The sequence below is a fragment of the Lynx canadensis genome, chromosome C1 (genome assembly GCF_007474595.2).
Source record: "Lynx canadensis isolate LIC74 chromosome C1, mLynCan4.pri.v2, whole genome shotgun sequence".
In the NCBI taxonomy this organism is placed as follows: Eukaryota; Metazoa; Chordata; class Mammalia; order Carnivora; family Felidae; genus Lynx; species Lynx canadensis.
The window spans coordinates 167044643-167064888 of NC_044310.1; the positions used below are offsets into that span (position 1 = coordinate 167044643).

Sequence of the window (20246 nt, forward strand, 5' to 3'; positions counted from 1 at the left end):
CTCTCTCTCTCTGCTCCTCCCATGCTCTTGCACGGGTGTGCTCTCTCGAAATAAATGACTTAAAAAAAAAGAGTATATGTGTAAATTATACATATGTGTTCACAATAACCTAATAAACAAGGTATTATTACTAGCCCCATTTTACAGATGAGAAACTGAGTCACAAAGAAGATAAGCTCAACCACAAGTATTTTGTACATGGAGAAGGCAATATGAAAATCCAGGAAATTTGACTACTGGATTTTGTTCTTTACTACTGTGCTATGGTCACCAAATTACACACTTGAAAACACTTCAGTTATATCGGTACATGCTCCGGCTGCAGACAGCATTTTACCATTGAATTAAGATATTTAAAATGTTCAATCTTCTTTGAAGCTGGGAGTTAGTTGAAACTTTTATTTGATCCTAATGTAGTGATTGATACTGGTAACTAAAATATATAAGATTTCTTTAATACTCTATAGGAAATGCTTCTACAATATATTTATCTAAAAATAACCTTCCCTAAGTAATAGTATTATTTAATTTCATAAATACTATGGATGAACAACTGTAAAGCCATAGTGCTAACAGCTGCAGGGACTATATAAACTGAATCAGACAGAATTTATTTTACTTTTTGGAGAAGATAAACCACTACTACCATTTAATGAGATTTTACTTTATATATGGCTAAGTGATTTGTGTTCCTTATTTTATTAAATTATAATACAATTCTATGAGGCTTGTATTATTATCCCGTTTTACAGATGAGAAGGGTGAGGCTTAAAGAGACTGAGATCACCTAGTATGCGGTAGGTAGTAAGGCCTCAGTTTCAGTCCTTGTTTGACTGACTCTAAAGCCCATGTCATCATTCCATAAAGTGGGTTATATGTAAAGTTGTTAAGTGAAAAAGATTCTGTCCTCAAATACATTTAAAAAAGGCTTCAACAAAGTTTAAAGTGATTCTTTTTTGCAAGACATCTTGCAGCTTACAATATAGTAACAGGCACTGTGAATGTCGAGGCAGATATAATTTCTACTCTCAATTTCTTGAGCATGAACCAATTCTTCCCCCCACCCCCACCCCCACAGAGATTCTGGAACCATTAATGCTTGGCATATCCTTCAGGCAATGCTGTTCTACGCAAGTGAAAGGTACCAGTTCAGGAGTTCAGGTCTACTACTTTCTTGTGCAAATGTGGACAACCTCTATTTTCTTTTGTATAAATTGGGGAAAATAAGAGTACCTACGGCATAGGACTGGTAGTACTTTTCTAAGAAAAATGCTTAATCCTGTGCCTGACACATACCAAGCTTTGGTTACTGGAGTTATGAACTATTCCTACTCCTCTCACGTTACACCATATCCCGGGAGAATAAATACTTAAGTTCAATAGTTAGAAAAGGCAGGATATGTCAGGGATCACAAATTATCAACAAAATGCTAAAGGGGTTCAAGAAAGAAAGAAATTACATCTGTTTAGGAGTTGGGTTCATAAATGTTTTCATAGATGAGCTATCTCTTAAGATAAGACTCGAGGAATGATGCGTATTTTGAGAGGTGAATATGATAGAATGGTAGGGTGAACTGCATAAGCAAAAAACATGGAGAAAACCAAATGTATTACAATTCAAAACTTTCTTAAGCATTCAAGATATTCTTAGCATTTCTGGCTTAAAAGATCAAACAGGAAAGAGAAAAGCAGAACATCTTTATGACCTTGGAGTAAGCAAAGATTTCTTAAATAGGAAACAAAAGGTGTTAATCATAAAAGAAAAAAATTGACAATATACTCTATGAAGAATAAATCTGTGGGAATATGATATATCAAGGAAATGAAAAGGTAATCCACAGAGTGGGAGATAATAATAAAATAGAGATTTTGACAAAGGACTTTAATCTAGAATAAAGAACTCCTATAGATCAATAAGAAAATGAAAACATGACAGAAAACATGGGTAGAAGAATAGACACTTCACAAAAATATATACTAAAATGGCCAGTAAATATGAAAAAGTGCTTAACTTCATTAGTCATTAGGGATATGCAAATTAAAACTTCAATGAGATATCACTACATACCCACAAGAATGGCTACAATGAAGAAAGATTGAGATTATCAAGTGCTGACAAGGATATGGAGCAACTAGAACTTTTTTTTTCAGTTTTCATTTAAATTCCAGTTACCATACAGAGTAATAGAGTTTCAGGTGTACAATATAGTGATTCACCACTTCCATACATTACCCAGTGCTCATCACAACAAGTGCCCTTCTTATTCCCTATCACCTATTTAGCCCATCCCCCCAACCTCCTCCCCTCTGGTGTCAATGGTTACGACCACTTTGGATAACCAGCAATATCTACTAAAACTGAATATATACATACCCTACGACTCAGCAAGTCCAGCCTTAGGTATTTGCCTAACAGAAATAATATGCACTAGAATGCTCATAGCAATACTATTTACAATGCCCCAAACTGGAAATTAGCTAATTAACCCATCAACAGTAGAAATAAGTAATTTTGGTTCTTCATGCAATAAAACATTCACATAATGGAATATAGCAATGAAGACAAATGACTTATAATTACACGCAACAACAAACAGACCCTGCAAACATAATGTTAAAAAAAAACCCTAAAATCAGGAAGCATATCAATATGCTGTATAATACCAATTTACACAGAGTACAAAATCAGACAAAACTAATCTGTACTGTTAGGATAGGGCTATCCTTGTAGGAAGGGTGGGTGGAGCATGAGACGGGCTTCTAAGGTGCTGGAAATGTCTTCTACCTGGTCTTGGTGCCAGTTACACAGGTATGTTATGTTTATGTACATTCATTCAACCGTACACTTATGTGCACATTTCTGTATGTTATACTTCACCAGAAACTTTTTAGAAGCAATGTGTCCAATGATAATAATTTTAGTAAACTATTTTGGCAAATACAGGCAAAATTCTCCAATAAGAAGAACATCTTCAAACGCTGTCAGGTTTGTATACTTTTAGGATGAATATGATGTTTTTTTCCCCCTGCCAGCTTGATTTTGCTCAAAATGATTTGTGAGAAAATAAAATTTCCCTTTAATGCTGATGCTTCCTTGCTGAATTTCTTAAGTGGATGGAAGAGACTGACACAGAATCTACTGATGCCAAAGAGAAAAATGTGTATCTAGAACTCTGAGTCCATAAAATCTTAACAATTGGCAGTTCTGCTCCTGGATCTCCCTTGGGGCACCTCAGGGTTCCCTCCAGAGAGTCCAACAGCGGCATCCTGGCAGAATGTTGCATTTAAAAATAAATCCTTCTGAGTATCACACTGAAGTTTATGGGCAATAATGAAGTGCTGCCTCAAAAAACAGCAGTGAAGCCACATCATGATGGATTTTAAGCCACAATGTCCTTTGGGTTTAGTAGCAATATGCCAGCTTTTACACAAAACGATGTATCTTTTACTAAGATGCAATGGATGGCCTTTTGAATGTGTGGCGATAGAATACTTACAGCCACGTCGGGATTCATTTATATCTGAATATTTTGCCCATGCACTGACTTTCTTATATTTAAATGTTGAAAGAAAGGGTCAGATTTTTTTACTCTGTAGTACCAAAATATCATATGATTACACATGTAGATACCTCAATAGCTGTCATCCGTTTTTGAGGTAGAATTGAAAAATCTGAGAATTTCAGAATTTAAGTAAAGAAGATAATTGGTTTTCAGAAAAAGTCTTGAGGATCAATTGTCTTCTTTGAAGCTGAATGGACAATATTTTTGCTTTGTTATAGTTTTCCCACCTGTAACCTGACATTATTAAGCATGACCATGCAAGAAAGGAAACTCAAAGAAAGGAAAACAGGGTTCTGACAAGTGCTTTATCATTTTTTTGAAATAGTTTTTAATATACCTGACTTATCAAAAGGGAATGTCATGAGCTTAGTTCCTAAATTACCAAGTCTTTGGAGAAGCCAAAATTATCTCCAGACAGGGCTTTACTAAAATTGTCTGAGGTCGAGCATGGATTGGGAGGTCACTGTAGCCTGACGAAACTTTCTGGCAAAAAGAGACAGGGAGATGGTCCTGTGCTACATTTGCCCAATGATTCCTGTCTATGGCATCAAGATGCTTTCGTGAAGTCTGAAGCCTTTTTCTGTTACAGAGGAACTTTTTGCTTTCTCTTTACAGCATGTGAAGGACCTAATGGCCTCATGGAACTAAGACTTTTTATTTTATTTTATTTTATTTTATTTTATTTTATTTTATTTTATTTTATTTTTATTTTTTTAAACTATGACTTATTTTAGAAACCTTCAAAAAATACAGACTCTCTTATTCCCAATAACCATTTTTCTCAAACCGTTGAATACTTCTAGAGGAATTATATCTCATAACATTTTAGAGCTAAACATAATATAAGAATCTACCTTTGGGGTACCTGAGTGGTTCAGTTGGTTAAGTGTCCGACTCTTGATTTCAGCTCAGGCCATGATCTCACGGTTTGTGGGCTTGAGCCCCATGTTGGGCTCTACACTGGCAGCGCCGGGCCTGCTTGGGATTCTCTCTCTCTATCTCTCTCTCCCCGCCCTTACCCGCTTATGCTCTCACAAAATAAATAAACATTAAAAAAAAAAAAAGAATCTACCCTTAATTTTACATGAGATAAATGATTAAGAGAATTTAATCCAGCATGATACCTGACTGACGGTAGACTCACATTTAGAGTTCCCATTGCCCAGAGACATTGTTTCAAATATTTAAGTCAATACAATCAAAGACGTACAAGAATCATATGTTGAAGTCTTTATCTTCTTTAAAAATTTAAATAGATGGTCTGTTTTCTTTTTATATTTTGACTAAAATTTAGGAGTATTCATTTTTCAATGAGATTTTAATTTTAATGTTTTATTAATATGAATAATGAAAGAAACTAAATCAAAGGAAAAAGTCAGTGTGGCCATGAGGCAACATTTAAGAACAGCAGAAGATTGATTGCAACACCTCATTTTAAACAATTTTTTTAATATTCCCAATGATATAAAAAAGAGAACAACAAACCCCATCAAAACTATGCTTTCAGCTGTACTGTTTGGATCAATATAACTAATTCAAATAGCTTCATACCAGGAGGCACACATGCATTTTTTGGTGATTTTTATACTGAAGGACTATCAGTACTGCAACAAAAGTGCTATCTGAAAAGACACATTTTTCCAAGCAATGGCAACTGACCTTCCATCGGAGCAGATCAAAACAGCAGGGTCATTGAGGCCTCTCTGGGTCTGTCTTTATGCCTCTCCTCTGCAGCTCACTAAAGGGCCAGGCTGAAGGCACTGCATACAGCAACTCAGGAGGTCAATCCATCCAGCTGCTGCTATACATTCTAGCTCCAGGATACAAAATGTTTTGCCCCCTAGTTTCAGCAAATTTCAGTTCTTGCATTCAGTGACTTGGCTATTTGCATTTAAGAACCAAACAGGGTGAAAAGGAATAGTGATTTACTTAATGGTCCTTTAAAAAGACACTTTTTCTCCAGAAGCTTGCTCAATTTAAAGAAACAGAGTTAGTATTTGCTCTGCCAGTGCTCTCTACTCCCACTTTGGTAGAGAAAAGAGGTTTCCTTAGCTTAAATATTAACTAAACATTTCAAAGCTATTCAAAAGCTGTTGCCTATGTTAAAAGAAAAAAGAAAAAAGAAAAAAGTAATAGGCTCCTAGGAAGCACAGTTTGGGAATAAACAGGATAGTAACAACTGTGCTATAACCCTTTTTCCTTTCTGCATACATATTCTATGGCCACCATAATTATAATGCACTGTAGAGAATTCAGGACAAATTCTAGTGGATTATGATCATGGTGACCATCATAGATAAGGCCATTCTTGGTCCCCCATCAGCCAAGAAGCCATTTTCATCCAGGAACCATAGACATGGCTCCCATGTGGCTGCCAGGACTCGTGAAAGCTGCCATTTCATCCCTGTGGAAACCTGGTATGGGGTGACTAATCTGGCCACGCCAGGAATAGAGCAAGCAGAGACTGTAAGTAATAGGGAGATAGTGAGGTTCACTTAGGGAAAAACATGAGGGGGACTTGAGGAGGGAGGGAAGAGTGGTTAAGTTTGGCTTAATGTTACAGAGACTAGAATTAGCACCAATTCCTTATTTGGAATTTCTTAACATCTCACTCCTAAAATGATTTTCCTCCCTTTTATCTTTGACTGTATTGTAGAAATCTGTAGAGAATGAAGTAGAACAGAGCAAAAACTATATAAGGAGGTACAACTTAGTTAAGCAGGCCATCCAATCCCTTCCAAGAAAGGAGCTGAGCAGCTGGGAGGCAATGTGGTATCACCCTTATCCTGAGAAACATGGAGTCCTGTGACCTAAGGGGAGGCTTGCACTCCAAAGGGTCTTTAGTGGATATTGAACGGAATGGCCAACCCCTGATACGGCTTCTTGGAACTCTGCCATTGTCCTGACATCCTAGAAATTGATGCTACTTGCTTCAGTCATTCAGGCAGCTTCTGGGGCAGTAGTGATATGCAAAACCGCATCAGATAAGGCCCTCCAATGAATGCCCAAGGATTTTCTGCATTGGAAGTGATTCATCATAAATGATTGCCCCCTGTCCCTGTGTATCATGTTTATTCTTGTGCCATTATACTGACTTTGTGCCAGTTTTTCTTCTATGGAATTTCTATTTGGCTTCTCAAATTATTCTCACTTCCCCAAAGAACACCAAAAGTCAAAGACATAATGATTTTTTAATAAAGTGCCACATGGAAAGTAGAGAATTTAATCATAGCACTTATCATTTTCCTTGTCAGTGATTTGCTTTATAAAGCAAGAAAGGAATGGAAATGTTTTCTTTTTAGACGAACATTTGTTTTGACTCTTGGTCTCTTCTGAACTTCAAACAGCCTTTTAAGCTCCCTTTGCTTTAAAGGATGCAAATGGAAAAGTAATAGACCTAGGGCTCAATGTATTTAATTTGAGAAAGCATGTTTCCAGTTAAAGAAAATGTAGAAAAGAACCCAAAGTTCCAAAATTGCACAATTTCTATTTCCAAACTTTGATTGACTTGTGTCTGTCTTTTTTTTTTCTCTAACACCCTCTTTCTCTCTCCTTCTTATCCTTCCCTGTCTCTCTAGTCTCCCTCCCTCTCACCTGTTTGTCTTTTCTGCCTCTCTTATCTCTCATCCCTCTCATGTCTCTGTTTCTATGTCTTTCTATCTCTGCATGTGTATGTACCTGTCTCTTGTCTCTTTGTCTCTCTCTCTCTCTCTTTCACCATAATACTGCCTGGGAACCAGAAAGCACTCAAACTTTGTCATTTGCCTTCTTTTGCAGCATTCATTTTGTTTTCAATATTTGCTTCTACAAATCAAAAGACAAATAGCAAGATTTTACTGGTATCAGGACAAGTTTGTCCCTGTGACAAGATAAACCAATTAGATGAAGGTCATATCTCTGGTTATGTCTCAAATAGTCATGTCAGTTCCAACAACTGAGGATTGTTTTCATATATACTCACATAATATCTGCCATACCCATGACAACGTAGAGCAAGTTAAGAAGTTAGATTTTAGTGGTATATTTGTATAGAAATTTGTCATCAGTGTCCTGGGTTATACAAATACTATAACTTTTCATTACAGAGCACAAGGTGCTTTAAAATATACTAAGTAGATATCTAATCTGTTACATGGCTTATGATCATCCCACATTTTTCTGATGAAGAAAATGGTGCTAAAGATAAATGATTCCATGACAAAGCAAATATACAGATTGAAGCCAATCATGGACCCAGGGCGAGAAAAACAATTTTCTTCCAAAATCAGATACTAGTCTAATTGTGATAACTCCACTGAGCAAATGTCTGCTAAGAAGTCTAACATCACAGAGTCTCTAGGACCTTGGAAAAATGAAGGCTCATGGGCTTCAATCTACTCATTTTTTCAAGAGTCTACTGAACCCTCAGTGTTTACACCTCTAATTCACCAATGAGACAGAATGAAAGAAGTTGATGCTCTTTCAATATTTTCCAACCACCTGAAATCCTACTGGGGACTACGAGATAAAACATCTATCTACCTGCTGCCAAGACTTCATAAGCTCTTTACTAACAGTAATATTTATTCATGTTCAAAAAAATGGCAAAATTGAAAAAAAAAGGATTTTTTGGGGGGGAACTAAAGCAATAACATTAAAACAGAAATGAGAATTTTACAAGCATCTACTATGGACATACAAACCACATCCATCCTCATAACAGACAATACTCCCTCTTGAGGAGCTAAACTTACCTAGTTTCCAGAGAGATTTCTATGCCCAAGGGTCTAAGTAAACATTGAAGTCACTGAATTTTGATTTGAACTAGATGAAACATTAAAAGCTTGAAACACGCTTATCACAAAGATGGGGATAAGAGTGCAAATCACCCACGTCACCTAATTTAGTGACAGGCTACTAGCCACTGTTCTGTCAGTTTGAATGTGCATTCTTGAATCGGGACAATCATCAGCTTAAACAGATTTCCTGAAGGAAAAAGTGAGAGAGGGCTCTAAATACTTGGATTAAACATGAATTTCATTTTTACCTACCAGCTATTCTGAGACAAACTTCAAAAGAAAAAGGATAGAGGAGATGTGGGAAATCAGTCACATCTTTATTATATATAGCAAAGTGAACCAATATTACAATTTAAATAAAAACAAACCAGGAAAACCAAGATGATCTTGAACAGGGGAGTTGTAAAATTAGCAAATTCTATTTGCTCTAATTCTGATCCTTTTCTCTTTTTCTGAAATTGATTTTAGCTGTTTTACATTTTTGTCACATACTTCATGAAAAAGTTCCCTGAGGTGTAAATGCTGATCAGCCAGCAATGCTTACCTTCGTTTTTAAGATTACAGTCCACGTTCACTCCTGCATTCAAGCACTGTACGAAGTATTACATTGAGAGATAAATAATTCCATCATTTCAACCTGGTGCTTCTGTGAAATGTGGTGCTAGGAAACAGCCGACAGGCAGTGCGTCTGAACAAATCATACGTCCTGTAATTGCCGCTTAGCTCTAATTACTATTGAGGATAGTGTTTGCAACTTGATTCCAGGGAGAGGGCAGACTACCTTCTGACGACACTGAACCAAATATATCCTAAAAGACTGACAATTACTTTCTTTCATGTAATTTTTCTGAGTAGCTCCCAGGTACTCGGCTACTCAGAAACTACCACTCAGCCATAGTAAAAATGAAATCAGATCATCTGACACTCACCTCTCCTTCCCAACAAAGCACTGTAACTCTCTCAAAATATTTATTTATTATACCAATTTGGAATTTATGGTGTCACTTAGACTTAAAGGGATTGTTGTTGTTGTTTTTTCTTTTCTGGGTGGGCAACTAAATCTTTCTTTTAAAATTGCTTTTTATTTGAAAAAGGAATACGTTCTCAAAATACGAACTTCATTTTTATTCTGTTAGTCCAGAATAATTTATCTGCATACCATTAGGCCTCAATAATTTCTTTCCTTGCCTGTACATTTTTAGGTTTTAAATAAAGATTCACAGCATATAATTAAAAAAGACTAAAGCAGGTAACAATTTGATGTTGATAACATTAATAGGGATGTTTATGCTTTTCAATGTCAAAAACCTAATTTCAATCATGTGGGAGAATTTTCATGGTGAAATTAGCAGTTGTATAGGCTTGGAACTAAAAGGATACATTATGTACTCATATGTCTAATTTCACTCTTCATCTAGTGGCATCTGACCATGTGATCATAATAAGCTTCTGTTACGTCCGTGTTATGCAGTATGGCTATGACTTACTGGTTATTTTGCTTATGCTAGGCTGATTGTCATTGATATTGATGAGTTCGCTTAGTGGACATTTGGCTGAATGAAAGAAACTTGAAATGATTGATCTTTTAAATGTCAGGAAGGATTTTGCACCTTTGGTTGTGCAACTTAGCACATTTGCCAACCACAGCCAACACTTTAGTGACGTACAAAGCAAACTGCACCCATTCAAATCCAGAGATCTGATATATCTGCTTATGTCAGATTTGCATGGTAGCCATCAGGGACAGGTAAACCTAAGGAAATAATTAGATGCAGCAATCAAAATGATAGTTATAAAACCAGCTCTTAGAATTAGTGCATATCTCCAAGCCCCGTGATCTCAGTTGTTATGAATAAAACAAAATAGCATTCTAAATGGAACATAGTATGCCAGCTCTATACTTATTTCTCCCCAAATAGCAATTGTGCATTTCTTGCTCACATAATATTTAGTTGTTCATGATTAAAATAAACTTATAGTCACTGCTGTGGTTTTCACTTTAATTTTTAATTTTAATTTTTATTTATTTAAAAAAAATTTTTTTAATGTTTATTTATTTTTGAAAGAGAGTGAGAGAGTGGGGGAGGGGTAGTGAGAGAGGGAGACACAGAATCGGAAGCAGGCTCCAGGCTCTGAGCTGTCGGTACAGAGGCAATGCATGGCTCGAACTCATGAACTGTGAGGTCATGACCTGAGCCCAAGTCGGACGCTCAACCGACTGAGCCACCCAGGCACCCTTAATTTTTTATTTTTAAAAATCTACACCTAAATTAAAAAATCTAGACCCCTCCTAAGAAAACTGTGTTCAGTAGGGATTATGTTGTTACTTCCTTAGAAGTATTTTTCTTTCATGGAGCCAGGCAAATAATTCCATTCTTTTTTGCCTGCCCTTAAATCATGCCTGATTCCTGGAGTATTTTCCAGAACATTTCTAGGTCTGACATACTAGTCCATACTCAAACTCCCAAACCTTTATGTGTACCTCCCACAGGTCCTTTGTTTACTTTAGTAGTATACAAAGTGCGGTCCCCAAACCAGAAGCGTCAGCATCACCTGAGAAGCAAAGCAAAGCAAATTTCCAGGCTCCATCCCAGAATTATAAACTCTGAGAGTGGGACTCAGAAATCTGTGTTGTTGTTGTTGTTGTTGTTGTTGTTGTTGTTGTTGTTGTTTTTAAGCTTATTTATTTATTTTGCGAGAAGGGGAAAAGGTGGGGGCAGAGAAAGAAGGAGAGAAAGAATCCCAAGCAGGCTCCTCGCTCACAGCATGGAGTCGAATGCAGGACTTGATCTCACGAACTGCAAGATTATGACCTGAGCCAAAATCAAGAGTAGGATGCTTCACTGACTGAGCCACCCAGATGCCCCTCAGAAATCTGTGTTTTAACCAGCCCTCCAGGTGATGTGAAACACACTGATCATTGTGGTCCATGGTGCATGCATATATGTACTAAAAGCGGTAGGAGAACGTGATAGAGAACTTAAGCTTCTATGGGAAAGCTAAAGGCCTTAGCAGAGAGGCGGCATTTAAGTGGTGATCTAAAGGGGGTGACAAGAGTCTGAATGACTCTCAAGGAGTCACCAGGCATCTCTTACCTGGCTAACCCATCACGTATGCCCTTGAGTTAGTGCAGCCCCACTGATTACAAAATTTAACTCCATAAGTTACCATCGTTCTTCAGTCAAGTCATTTCATTCTTAAAGAAAACAAAGAAAACTTCCCTTATTTCTGTTAGCCTTTTAGTCTACCAGCCATTCTCTCATTTCCCTTAACTTCAGTTCCTTTTAGCATAGCCTACTTCCTTCTTCACTTTTTTTTTTACTATCCTTTTCACTTCATAAATCTGGCTTCTGATTTCCCCATCTTAATAAAACTATGGTTTTGAAGTCCTTTATCAGTCCTCCTTGACCTCTAAACACCTCTTTTCCAAGATCAACTTTTGTATTTCTGAACACCTGCTGGACTCCTCGCACCTGTATTATCCCCTTGGCATCTCAAGTTCAACTTGTACAAAATTAAACTAGTCACACCAGCTCCCCTCCATCACCAGAAGGGACATTCTTCCTCTGGTGGTCTTTATTTCACTGCCCTGGACCATGAGTTTTCTGGTTATATAGACTCTAAAACTTGAAGAATGGTATTTAACTTTACCCTCTTCCTTGCCCCTAAATCAAGCTAGTTATCTTTAGGACATCTTTCACCTCCTTCCCCTTTTCATACCTATTACCATTACCGTCATTTAGATCCTCATTGGCTGCTTACTACTAGAATTCTTTAATCACGGTATTCCCCCTGTGGTTAAGTGAATTCTTGGGAAGGGCAGCTCAAATCAATTATTTGCCTATTCAAATATCTTCCATTGTTCCCCTTAGTGAGTTACAGGCTTTGAAATCCAATACTGTACACCTGTTCAAATCTCTACTCTGCTACTTACCAGCTGGGCAACATTAAATGAATTAATTGACTTGTTAAGCCTGTTTTCTCAGCTGACAAGTAGGAATAAAAACACCAATCATATCTCATGAGGAGACCTGAAGGAACTAGTGCATGTAAATTCTTAGTAGCGCATACAGCACATTGAAGGATTTAGCAAATGATAGGCATTACCATCACCATCACCAAAACCATCACCAGAGTATACAATTACAACATCTCAGTTCAGCATCCCTCATTGTTCTTAACTGAAAACTTTCTAAGATATGCTAAACTGAACTATTTCTCAAGGGCAAGGACAAAATGTTTTTCTTTCTGTCTCTGGCTTTTTGGTGCCCTACACCTAGTAAGTAGTTGCTCTAGAAATGTCTACTGCATGAAGCACTGGTTGGCTCTTATATATACATACTTTCTTAGTTCTATCACTTTGCTTAGGCTTCCCAGGATGCCCTTGCCTTTCTATCCCTTCTCATTCTACCCTCAAGTAGCATTTTATTTTATTTTATTTTATTTTATTTTATTTTATTTTATTTTAATTTAATTTTATTTTATTTTATTTTTTATTAAAAAAATTTTAACGTTTATTCATTTTGAGAGACAGAGAGAACAGAGTGCAAGTGGGGATGGGGCAGAGAGAGAGGGAGACACAGAATCTGAAGCAGGCTCCAGGCTCTGATCTGTCAGCACACAGCCTGATCCGGGGCTCGAACTCAGGAGCCGTGAGATCACGACGTAGGCCTAAGTCGCAGGCTTAATCAACTGAACAACCCAGGCACCCCTTAAGTGGCATTTTAAATGCCATCTCTTCTAGGAAGTCTTTCTACTTCCATCAGAATAAAGTATCTCGTTCTCCTTTGAACCTGTGATACATTTCACTAATATGTCCTTTACAGTATTTAAGTCATTCTATTGTGTATCCTTTCCCCCAAGAAGCTATAAGCTCTTCCGGGTTAGGGACAAACATGATGTGCTGCTTTTGCCTAGGGACTAGCCAAGAGAAAGCACTCAACAAATGTACCGAATGAATGAATGAGGTAAGAGGAATGGCATGTACACTCTTACATGAACTGTGCTGCTGCCTACTACCTGATTAAAGGTTTTCTTTCCCCTTGGTAATTATGATGGTCTTCAAAGAGGAAACATGGTGAGATATACAGAAACAAGTTTTAGAGGGCCCCTTATAAATGGGGTGTTTTCTCAACCTTGGGTTTAAAGTTATTCTAGAGCCTAGAAGCATTTTTCACATAAATAAAGTCCTAAACGTTCACTGGATTCCTGGAATAGTGCTCCAAAGTTAATTAACCCACCAGACAGGTGTAGTAGCTAGAATATTACATTAGCAAGAGCACCTCAATGCCAACATTACTACAAGGGGTCAGGAAAAGGAGTCAATATTCTATGAGTGCTTATGAAGTGCTCAAACTCCTTTATAAAACATAACACCATGAATTTTGTTTTCTTCTTCATATTTTAAGGCATACTCCAAAAGTTATAACCAGAAGCCAATTTTTTTGTGTGTATTCAGATGATTACTTTTCATTGCCAGGATGAATGTGCTCTGGTTAAAGAATCAATTTATAACTGTCGATTATAAATGGTAAATTTAGAAAATGAAAGTCTCCTATAAAGTCAATATGTTTAAATTTCAGAAATCAGAAATTATTTTCTTCTTTAATTACAATTCTAAATTTCAGCTTCTTTGTCTTCATTTTGGATTAATTTTAAATTGATTGTGGCCCCTGATACTCTAGCTTCAGTTCCTTTGCCCACATCCCCTGACAAATACATGATGGCCTGTTAACAAACTTTTAATTACATTCATTAGGGGAGTCTGTTATTTTAAAGTAACTCTTCAGTGAGTAAATAATCCCTTTTTAATGGAAAAATGATTGCCTTTCCAATTATCTGAATTGCAATTTTGGATTTTCACAAATTTATTTAAAGTAGGCAAGCCTATAAACAAGACATTATTATCAACAAAGAAGACATATTTTCACTGTTACTTTTGCTCCCCTCCCCCCCACCCAGTAGTGAGCTAGACATCATGATAAACTGAGAACTGGGGTCCTTGGTCCTTGAGAAGGTGACTAATTGCAGAACAAAAATAATATATCTGAAACACTTAGAGAATAATACAAAGACACATACAATTTAGTGTGAATCATAGGCCCAGGAAAAGAAGTAGTACAGGAGAGAATACAACCTCACAAGGGCAGGGATATGTCTTTTGTTCACTAATGTATCCTAAACACTAGGAACTGTGCCTTATACATATTATGAGCTCAAAAAACAACTGCTCCACCAAAAGGAGAGAGAAGTGAGTTAGAATGGCTGGAGAAGTTTCACTGTGAGGGCAGGACTTAAGTAAGACCTTAAAATACATGATTCCTTGGTTTCGCCTTTGGCTCACCACCTATTTCCGGACTATTACCAAGTCCTGGTTGTACTCCCAGCACATATTACAAATCTTTCTGGTTCTCTCCATGTCACTGCCACCTCCTAGTCCAAGCCATCAGCATCTATCTGGACCACAGCTAATGGCTCTGAATGGATCTTTCTGGGAACATTTATGTTCCCTTATACTTGGTCTCCTCACAGCAGATAAACAAACTTTAAAAATACAAATCTTATTGTGTTATTCCAGTGCATAATGGCTTCCCACCACACTTTGCATAAAATCTTTCCTTACCATGGCCTACATTTGCCACATGATTAAGCCTCTGCTTACTTACATAACCCCACCTTGTATCACCTCCACTTGCCCACCCTACCCCCTTTCAAGACCCAAGCTTCTTTTCTCTTTCTTGAACATGTCAAATTCACTCTTATCTCAAGGCTTTTGCCTTTCTTGTTCCCTTTCTCGTTTTGGGAATTCTCATCCCCAAATTCAGTTGTGTTTCAGCTGAGGTCTTCAGCAAGGTGTTTCCTCTATTACATGGTTCTGTTTTATTTACGCCATCCACTTATTTGTTTCTAAAATTATTTTGTTTTATTCGTTTACTTGTTCATTGTCTCCTCTTACTAGAATATAATCTCCATCACAGAAGCAGCTATATTCTAGGTGTTTTATTCCCGGCTCTGGAACAGTGCTAGGCCGCAGATAGGCACTCAATACAGATTTTGAATGAATGAATGACTATAATTCCCCAGCCTTTACAAGTATGAAGATACTTTTTATGCATCAAATGATTTGAAGGACTCCCCAGATATTGTTATTCTTTTCTTTCCCCTGAGTATTCACTGATTATATACAGTGCTGATATGAAGTCAGGAACATTTAAAATAAAGGTATATCATTATCACAGGGCTGACATACATTTGGCAAGAGTATGATATATGAGACATGGTATTTATTCAATCTACCAAGTATTTGGTGCACATTTCCATTTGTAGGTACATGAGGATCCTTTGCCTACAGATGTTATGGGATCACTGACTGATATGCAGACAAAACAAGAGAACAGAAGCCATCCTAGTTAGTGCTTTCTGAATACAGAGATACAAAGAAACTCAGGTAAAGCCTTATTCTGAACGAAGGACAAACCAACTTCTTTTTTGAACCCTCTAACACCCACTGTAGGGTTTATTAGTCATCTTCACACATTTGTGTAACAGTGGCTAAAACATAACGTTTATTATATGCCAACACTCTTCTAAGCACATTATGCACGTATTAATTCACCCGATCTTCACATTAACACAGCAAGGGAGGAACTTACTATTACTGACATTTTGTAGATGAGAAAACAGGGCACACAAAGACTAAGTACCTTGCTCAAGAGCACAAAGCAGGTAAGTGGCAGAGTTGGTGTTCAAACCAGTATTGTCTGGTCCGAGAGTCCCTACTTTGACCACTATGCTATGCTGCCTTGCTGATATAAAAAGAAGGCACTGTCTTCACGCTAGGCAGAGAATGCCTTGCATCATACATAGCATATAAGAAAAATTACATATCAAATGTCAGCTACTTCTAAATATGCATGTTTTACTCCTAAACATTTCCAAGCAGTTGTTTTTCTCATTACTGCCACATAAAGGTCTGAAATGCTTAGCAGCAAGTGACTTCGTGAAGCAGTTCTATATCATGTGGGAAATCATGAGGATAATCTAAATCAAATACCAAATCTCACTGTGCCTTTAATATCACTGTGAAAACAGCATGCTTTTCTAGGACACACTGTGAAGTCTGAGGTGATAAGATAGCATATCCTAAAATTACTTGAAACCAAAAATGGATTTGTGATTGTTATTTCCAACTCACCAAGAATGTTCTTGTTTTGACAGGTTAGAACATGGGGATACAGACCTCACCTTGATATATAAGGTCTTAAAGTGTACAAACCTCAGTGATGTCTGCACAGTATTTGGTCAGGCTGTTTACAAAGAAAGTTCAATATTAGCTTATAGAACCAAGACAGAATTCCAAGAAGACTCAGCTTGTTTTGTCATTCACATAAGGCCCTTTGTTTGTTCTCCTCCATCTATTCTCTCCTTTTTAAAGAGATTAATTAGTTACCTTGCAAAATATGAATGAATCAAGGAGGAGTGGTGTCTACTGGGCATAGCACATGTTATGCAACATGACCCTTATGTAATAAATCTTTTGGAAAGCAGGTCTTCTTTTCCCCGTGAGACCTGTCTTCACTTTTCTCATGTGAGACTTGGCAAATGGGACATTCTGAGTCTGACAGGCCACTTCTGTGCTCCTCAGCTGACAACTATTTTACACAGATGTCAGCTGAAACCCTTACTGGGGCACGTAGAGGATCAGAACTTTTGAATCACATCCAGCAAACAGAATCCATCATCCCTCAGCTCTCTGCCTGCCGCATCCCATCCCAACAGCAGCTTAGCACCCCTACAAGTAAGTCAGCCCAGCTCCAGTGAAACAGCACACACCATGGGCAAGGGATCATGTGATGGTCAACATGAAGTTGGCTTAGGGCGTTCCTCTGTAAGAAGTTCTCTAAGGAAGAGAAATCTCTGAAGTTCTGTGATTATCTTTTATAAAGATTTGGGAGCTTGAGAAGAGATGTGAAGGAATTTAGGGCTTTTTCTTGTGTTGTAGTCGCTTTAGAGTCAGAGTCCAGTTCAAATTTTGCTTCTACTATTTATTAACTAAAGATGTCACTTTGGCGAGTTACTATCTGAACCTCATTTTTCTCAAAAGAAATACCTACCTTTTTTAGGTTTGCAAGTAGAAGAACATCATAACACATATAAAATGCTTAGCACAGTGTCTGGCACAGACTATGCCTTCAATAAATGTTAATTCTCTCTTTCTCTAAAACTGAAAAGGGCCAGGTGTTTGGAGGTCTGCATTTAGAAATGACTCCAATATCCTCGGCACATTCCATTTTCATTGGCTTTGTTTTTGCTTTATGTTTTTGTTTTGGGTTCTTAAATTAGGATCCATGGACTCCCCCTCTCCAAGAATTCTATGCAAATATTTGCAACCATGCTCATTTTTGGGGAAAGTGGAATCAGATGTAACCAATTTTCAAAGGATTCTATGATTCACAGAGATTTTTAATCTTAATAGTTGTTTCTTAATAGTTCCAGGCAAAGAATATCTTTTTGCAAATCAAATTTTATTTTTAATGTACTAGAAGAACCAGTGAGCAAAGGAACTCTACAACGAATCTTTCTGTAAAGCAAATACTTGCCTCATAAACTGCATATTTAATCCAAACTTTTCCAGTTTTTAAGAAAGATTTAGATTTTCAATATAAGGTTTGCTTAAAATAGGACTCCTAGTGATATTATATGCATAGCAGGAACTTCCACTAACAATTTACAATGTAGCCTGGGGTCAAGTTCAGGTATAATGTAAACTGAAAAAGAAAGAACTCCAAAAAGTCCCTGCTCTTAACTGGGCAGAATTTTAGTTATCCTCTGCTCCAAAGACCTCATTTTATGGATGAAGAAATTGAGGTTCTCAGAGGTTACATGACTTGCCCAAGGTCATTGCAATAGTTACCGACAATAAGGAATAACAGCTGTAAAAATAATGACAGTGATTATGATGATGATGACAGCACTATGATCTGTTGAGCATTTACTTGAGCTAAGCCTTTTAAAGACTTTAACCTCATGTACTTCAGCTATAACCCTAGAGGAAGATTTTATTACCTCCACCCATCAGATGAAGAACTCTGCCCAGGGCTCCACAGCCAGTAAATGGACAACTCAGAACTCGAACCAATTCACAACTCAGAATCTGTTTTAGCTGGAAAGACTGTGTTTTTAGCTGCTTCCCAGAATAGAACAGAACAGAGAGTCTTGAAGTAGACTGGTCTTGAAGTAGAAACAAGAGGTTAGTTAGGAGAGATGTTATCTACAACCTTCAAGGTATATTCATGTATTTGAATGGGTTTTTAAAAAATACATTATTAGACAGTTCTTGATAATGCTACACCCTCACAGATACACACTTGGAATACACCAGGAGTATAAGCTCCAGAATAAATCCAGGTCAACTGCTTGCAATATCATCCTTAGACACAACCCTCTCTGACCAGGCCTCTCCCCAGACTGTAGACCAAGGGGATTGGTCCACATGGTGTCTACCCTCTCCTCCCCCCACTTCTAAGCCACATTCTGGGTATCTAGGATTCCATATGTTCATCCTCAAATGGCCCTGTAACTACTTCCAGGACCTACATAGGTTTCTTCTAGACCTCTCTCCCTTGAGGCAGATAATACCTATGTGGGACCAGAATGGCTGTTTTCCATAGGTAGAGCTTGGCAGCCGGGATTGGGGGTCCATACTCCTACAGTATAGGACTGGGCCAGGATAAAAAAAAAAAAAAAGAGGGTGGGACAGGAGCCACTTTGTGCTTCCCTGTTCTGGCACAGAACTCTGACATGTCTGAGAATTCTAAAATAAAACCTGGCCTTCTCAGGTTTTTATGAATATATATTTGTCAGGATAAAAGGATGAAATATACTTTGTTTAGCAGCTTAGTGCCTTGATTTTTAAACTTTATAATAGTTTATAATAGGTAAACATGGGCATCAATTTTTATCCTTGTCTCGGACCTTGCATACAATGGGACAGGACAGGACAGGCCTGCCTGCTTTTCTACTTGCCAGTGCTGTTCTTTCTCAGCCTTCCTGGTCCTTGGATCCCTTTGATATGCCTCCATATCTGCTTTGGTACCTATTTTCCTCATTCTACTTTTACTGATGACTTGGTATGAAATCCATCTATCCAAACATCATCTGACATTTAATGATGGCTGATTATAAGCCACACACTGTACTAGGTGCTATGCATGTAACAATGGACGAGAAACCCTCAGTTAGTCCCTGCCACTGTGGAGCTAACTGCCTGTGACAGGTCCACTTGAAAATAGAGGCATTTAAAAGAGAGCACGACAAGTGTGATGATAGGAGTAATACTGGCTATACTAAGGGAGCTCTTTCATGGGTGTCCAGTTAGGTTTTTTTGAAAAAGTGGGGGATTAAACTGAAAACCTGGAGTAGGATTCAGCTAGGCAAAAGGTAAGAATGAAGTAGAAGAGGAGGAGCTGGTTCCATGTATGTTTTAAGTAGAGGGAAGTACACATGAGGCCAGGCCTTCAGCTAGAGCAGGCATGGTGCCCTGAACTGAAAGAATTTCAGTCTTGACCAATGTATGTCTCTGGGGTGAGAAATGTTCCTGGAGAGGTAAACTTGAACAAGACCAATGCAGGTCTTATAAGTCATGTTAATGTGCTCAGACTTGACCTAAAGTTGAAGGGGAGTCAAGGGCAGATTTTAAACAAGGGCCTGACATGATGAGACTTCTTTGTTAGGAACATCAGTGGTTGAAACATGGGTTACGTGTATGTGCAAGAGGAGCTGGTGGGGAAAGGGTGGGAGGGAGGAGCAGGGCTGATGGTGCTGAGTCCAAGTAGGAGGCATTATAGCAACCTAGGTGAGAGACGATCTTAGCATAAATTGAGGGTTAGGCTGCAGTGAGAAGATT

The 20246-nt window shown here is 37.8% G+C and overlaps 1 protein-coding gene across 4 annotated transcripts in view; it reads right to left on the bottom strand.

The window, feature by feature from the left end:
- The window catches only part of ZNF385B (zinc finger protein 385B), a 319195-nt gene that overhangs the window by 91622 nt on the left and 207327 nt on the right, over positions 1-20246 (bottom strand). The window contains exon 1 of one of the 4 annotated variants that reach the window (XM_030326716.1): positions 8886-8943. The exons of 2 other annotated variants lie outside the window; for them this stretch is intronic. Coding sequence is in view for 1 of the 2 variants with exons in the window: in XM_030326713.1 (XP_030182573.1) it covers positions 5223-5229 (7 nt within the window). In the remaining variant the exon portion in view is untranslated. Of the gene's footprint in view, positions 1-5222; positions 5479-8885; positions 8944-20246 lie in introns of those variants that run through there. One more of the 4 variants, XM_030326713.1, reaches the window with a different exon arrangement.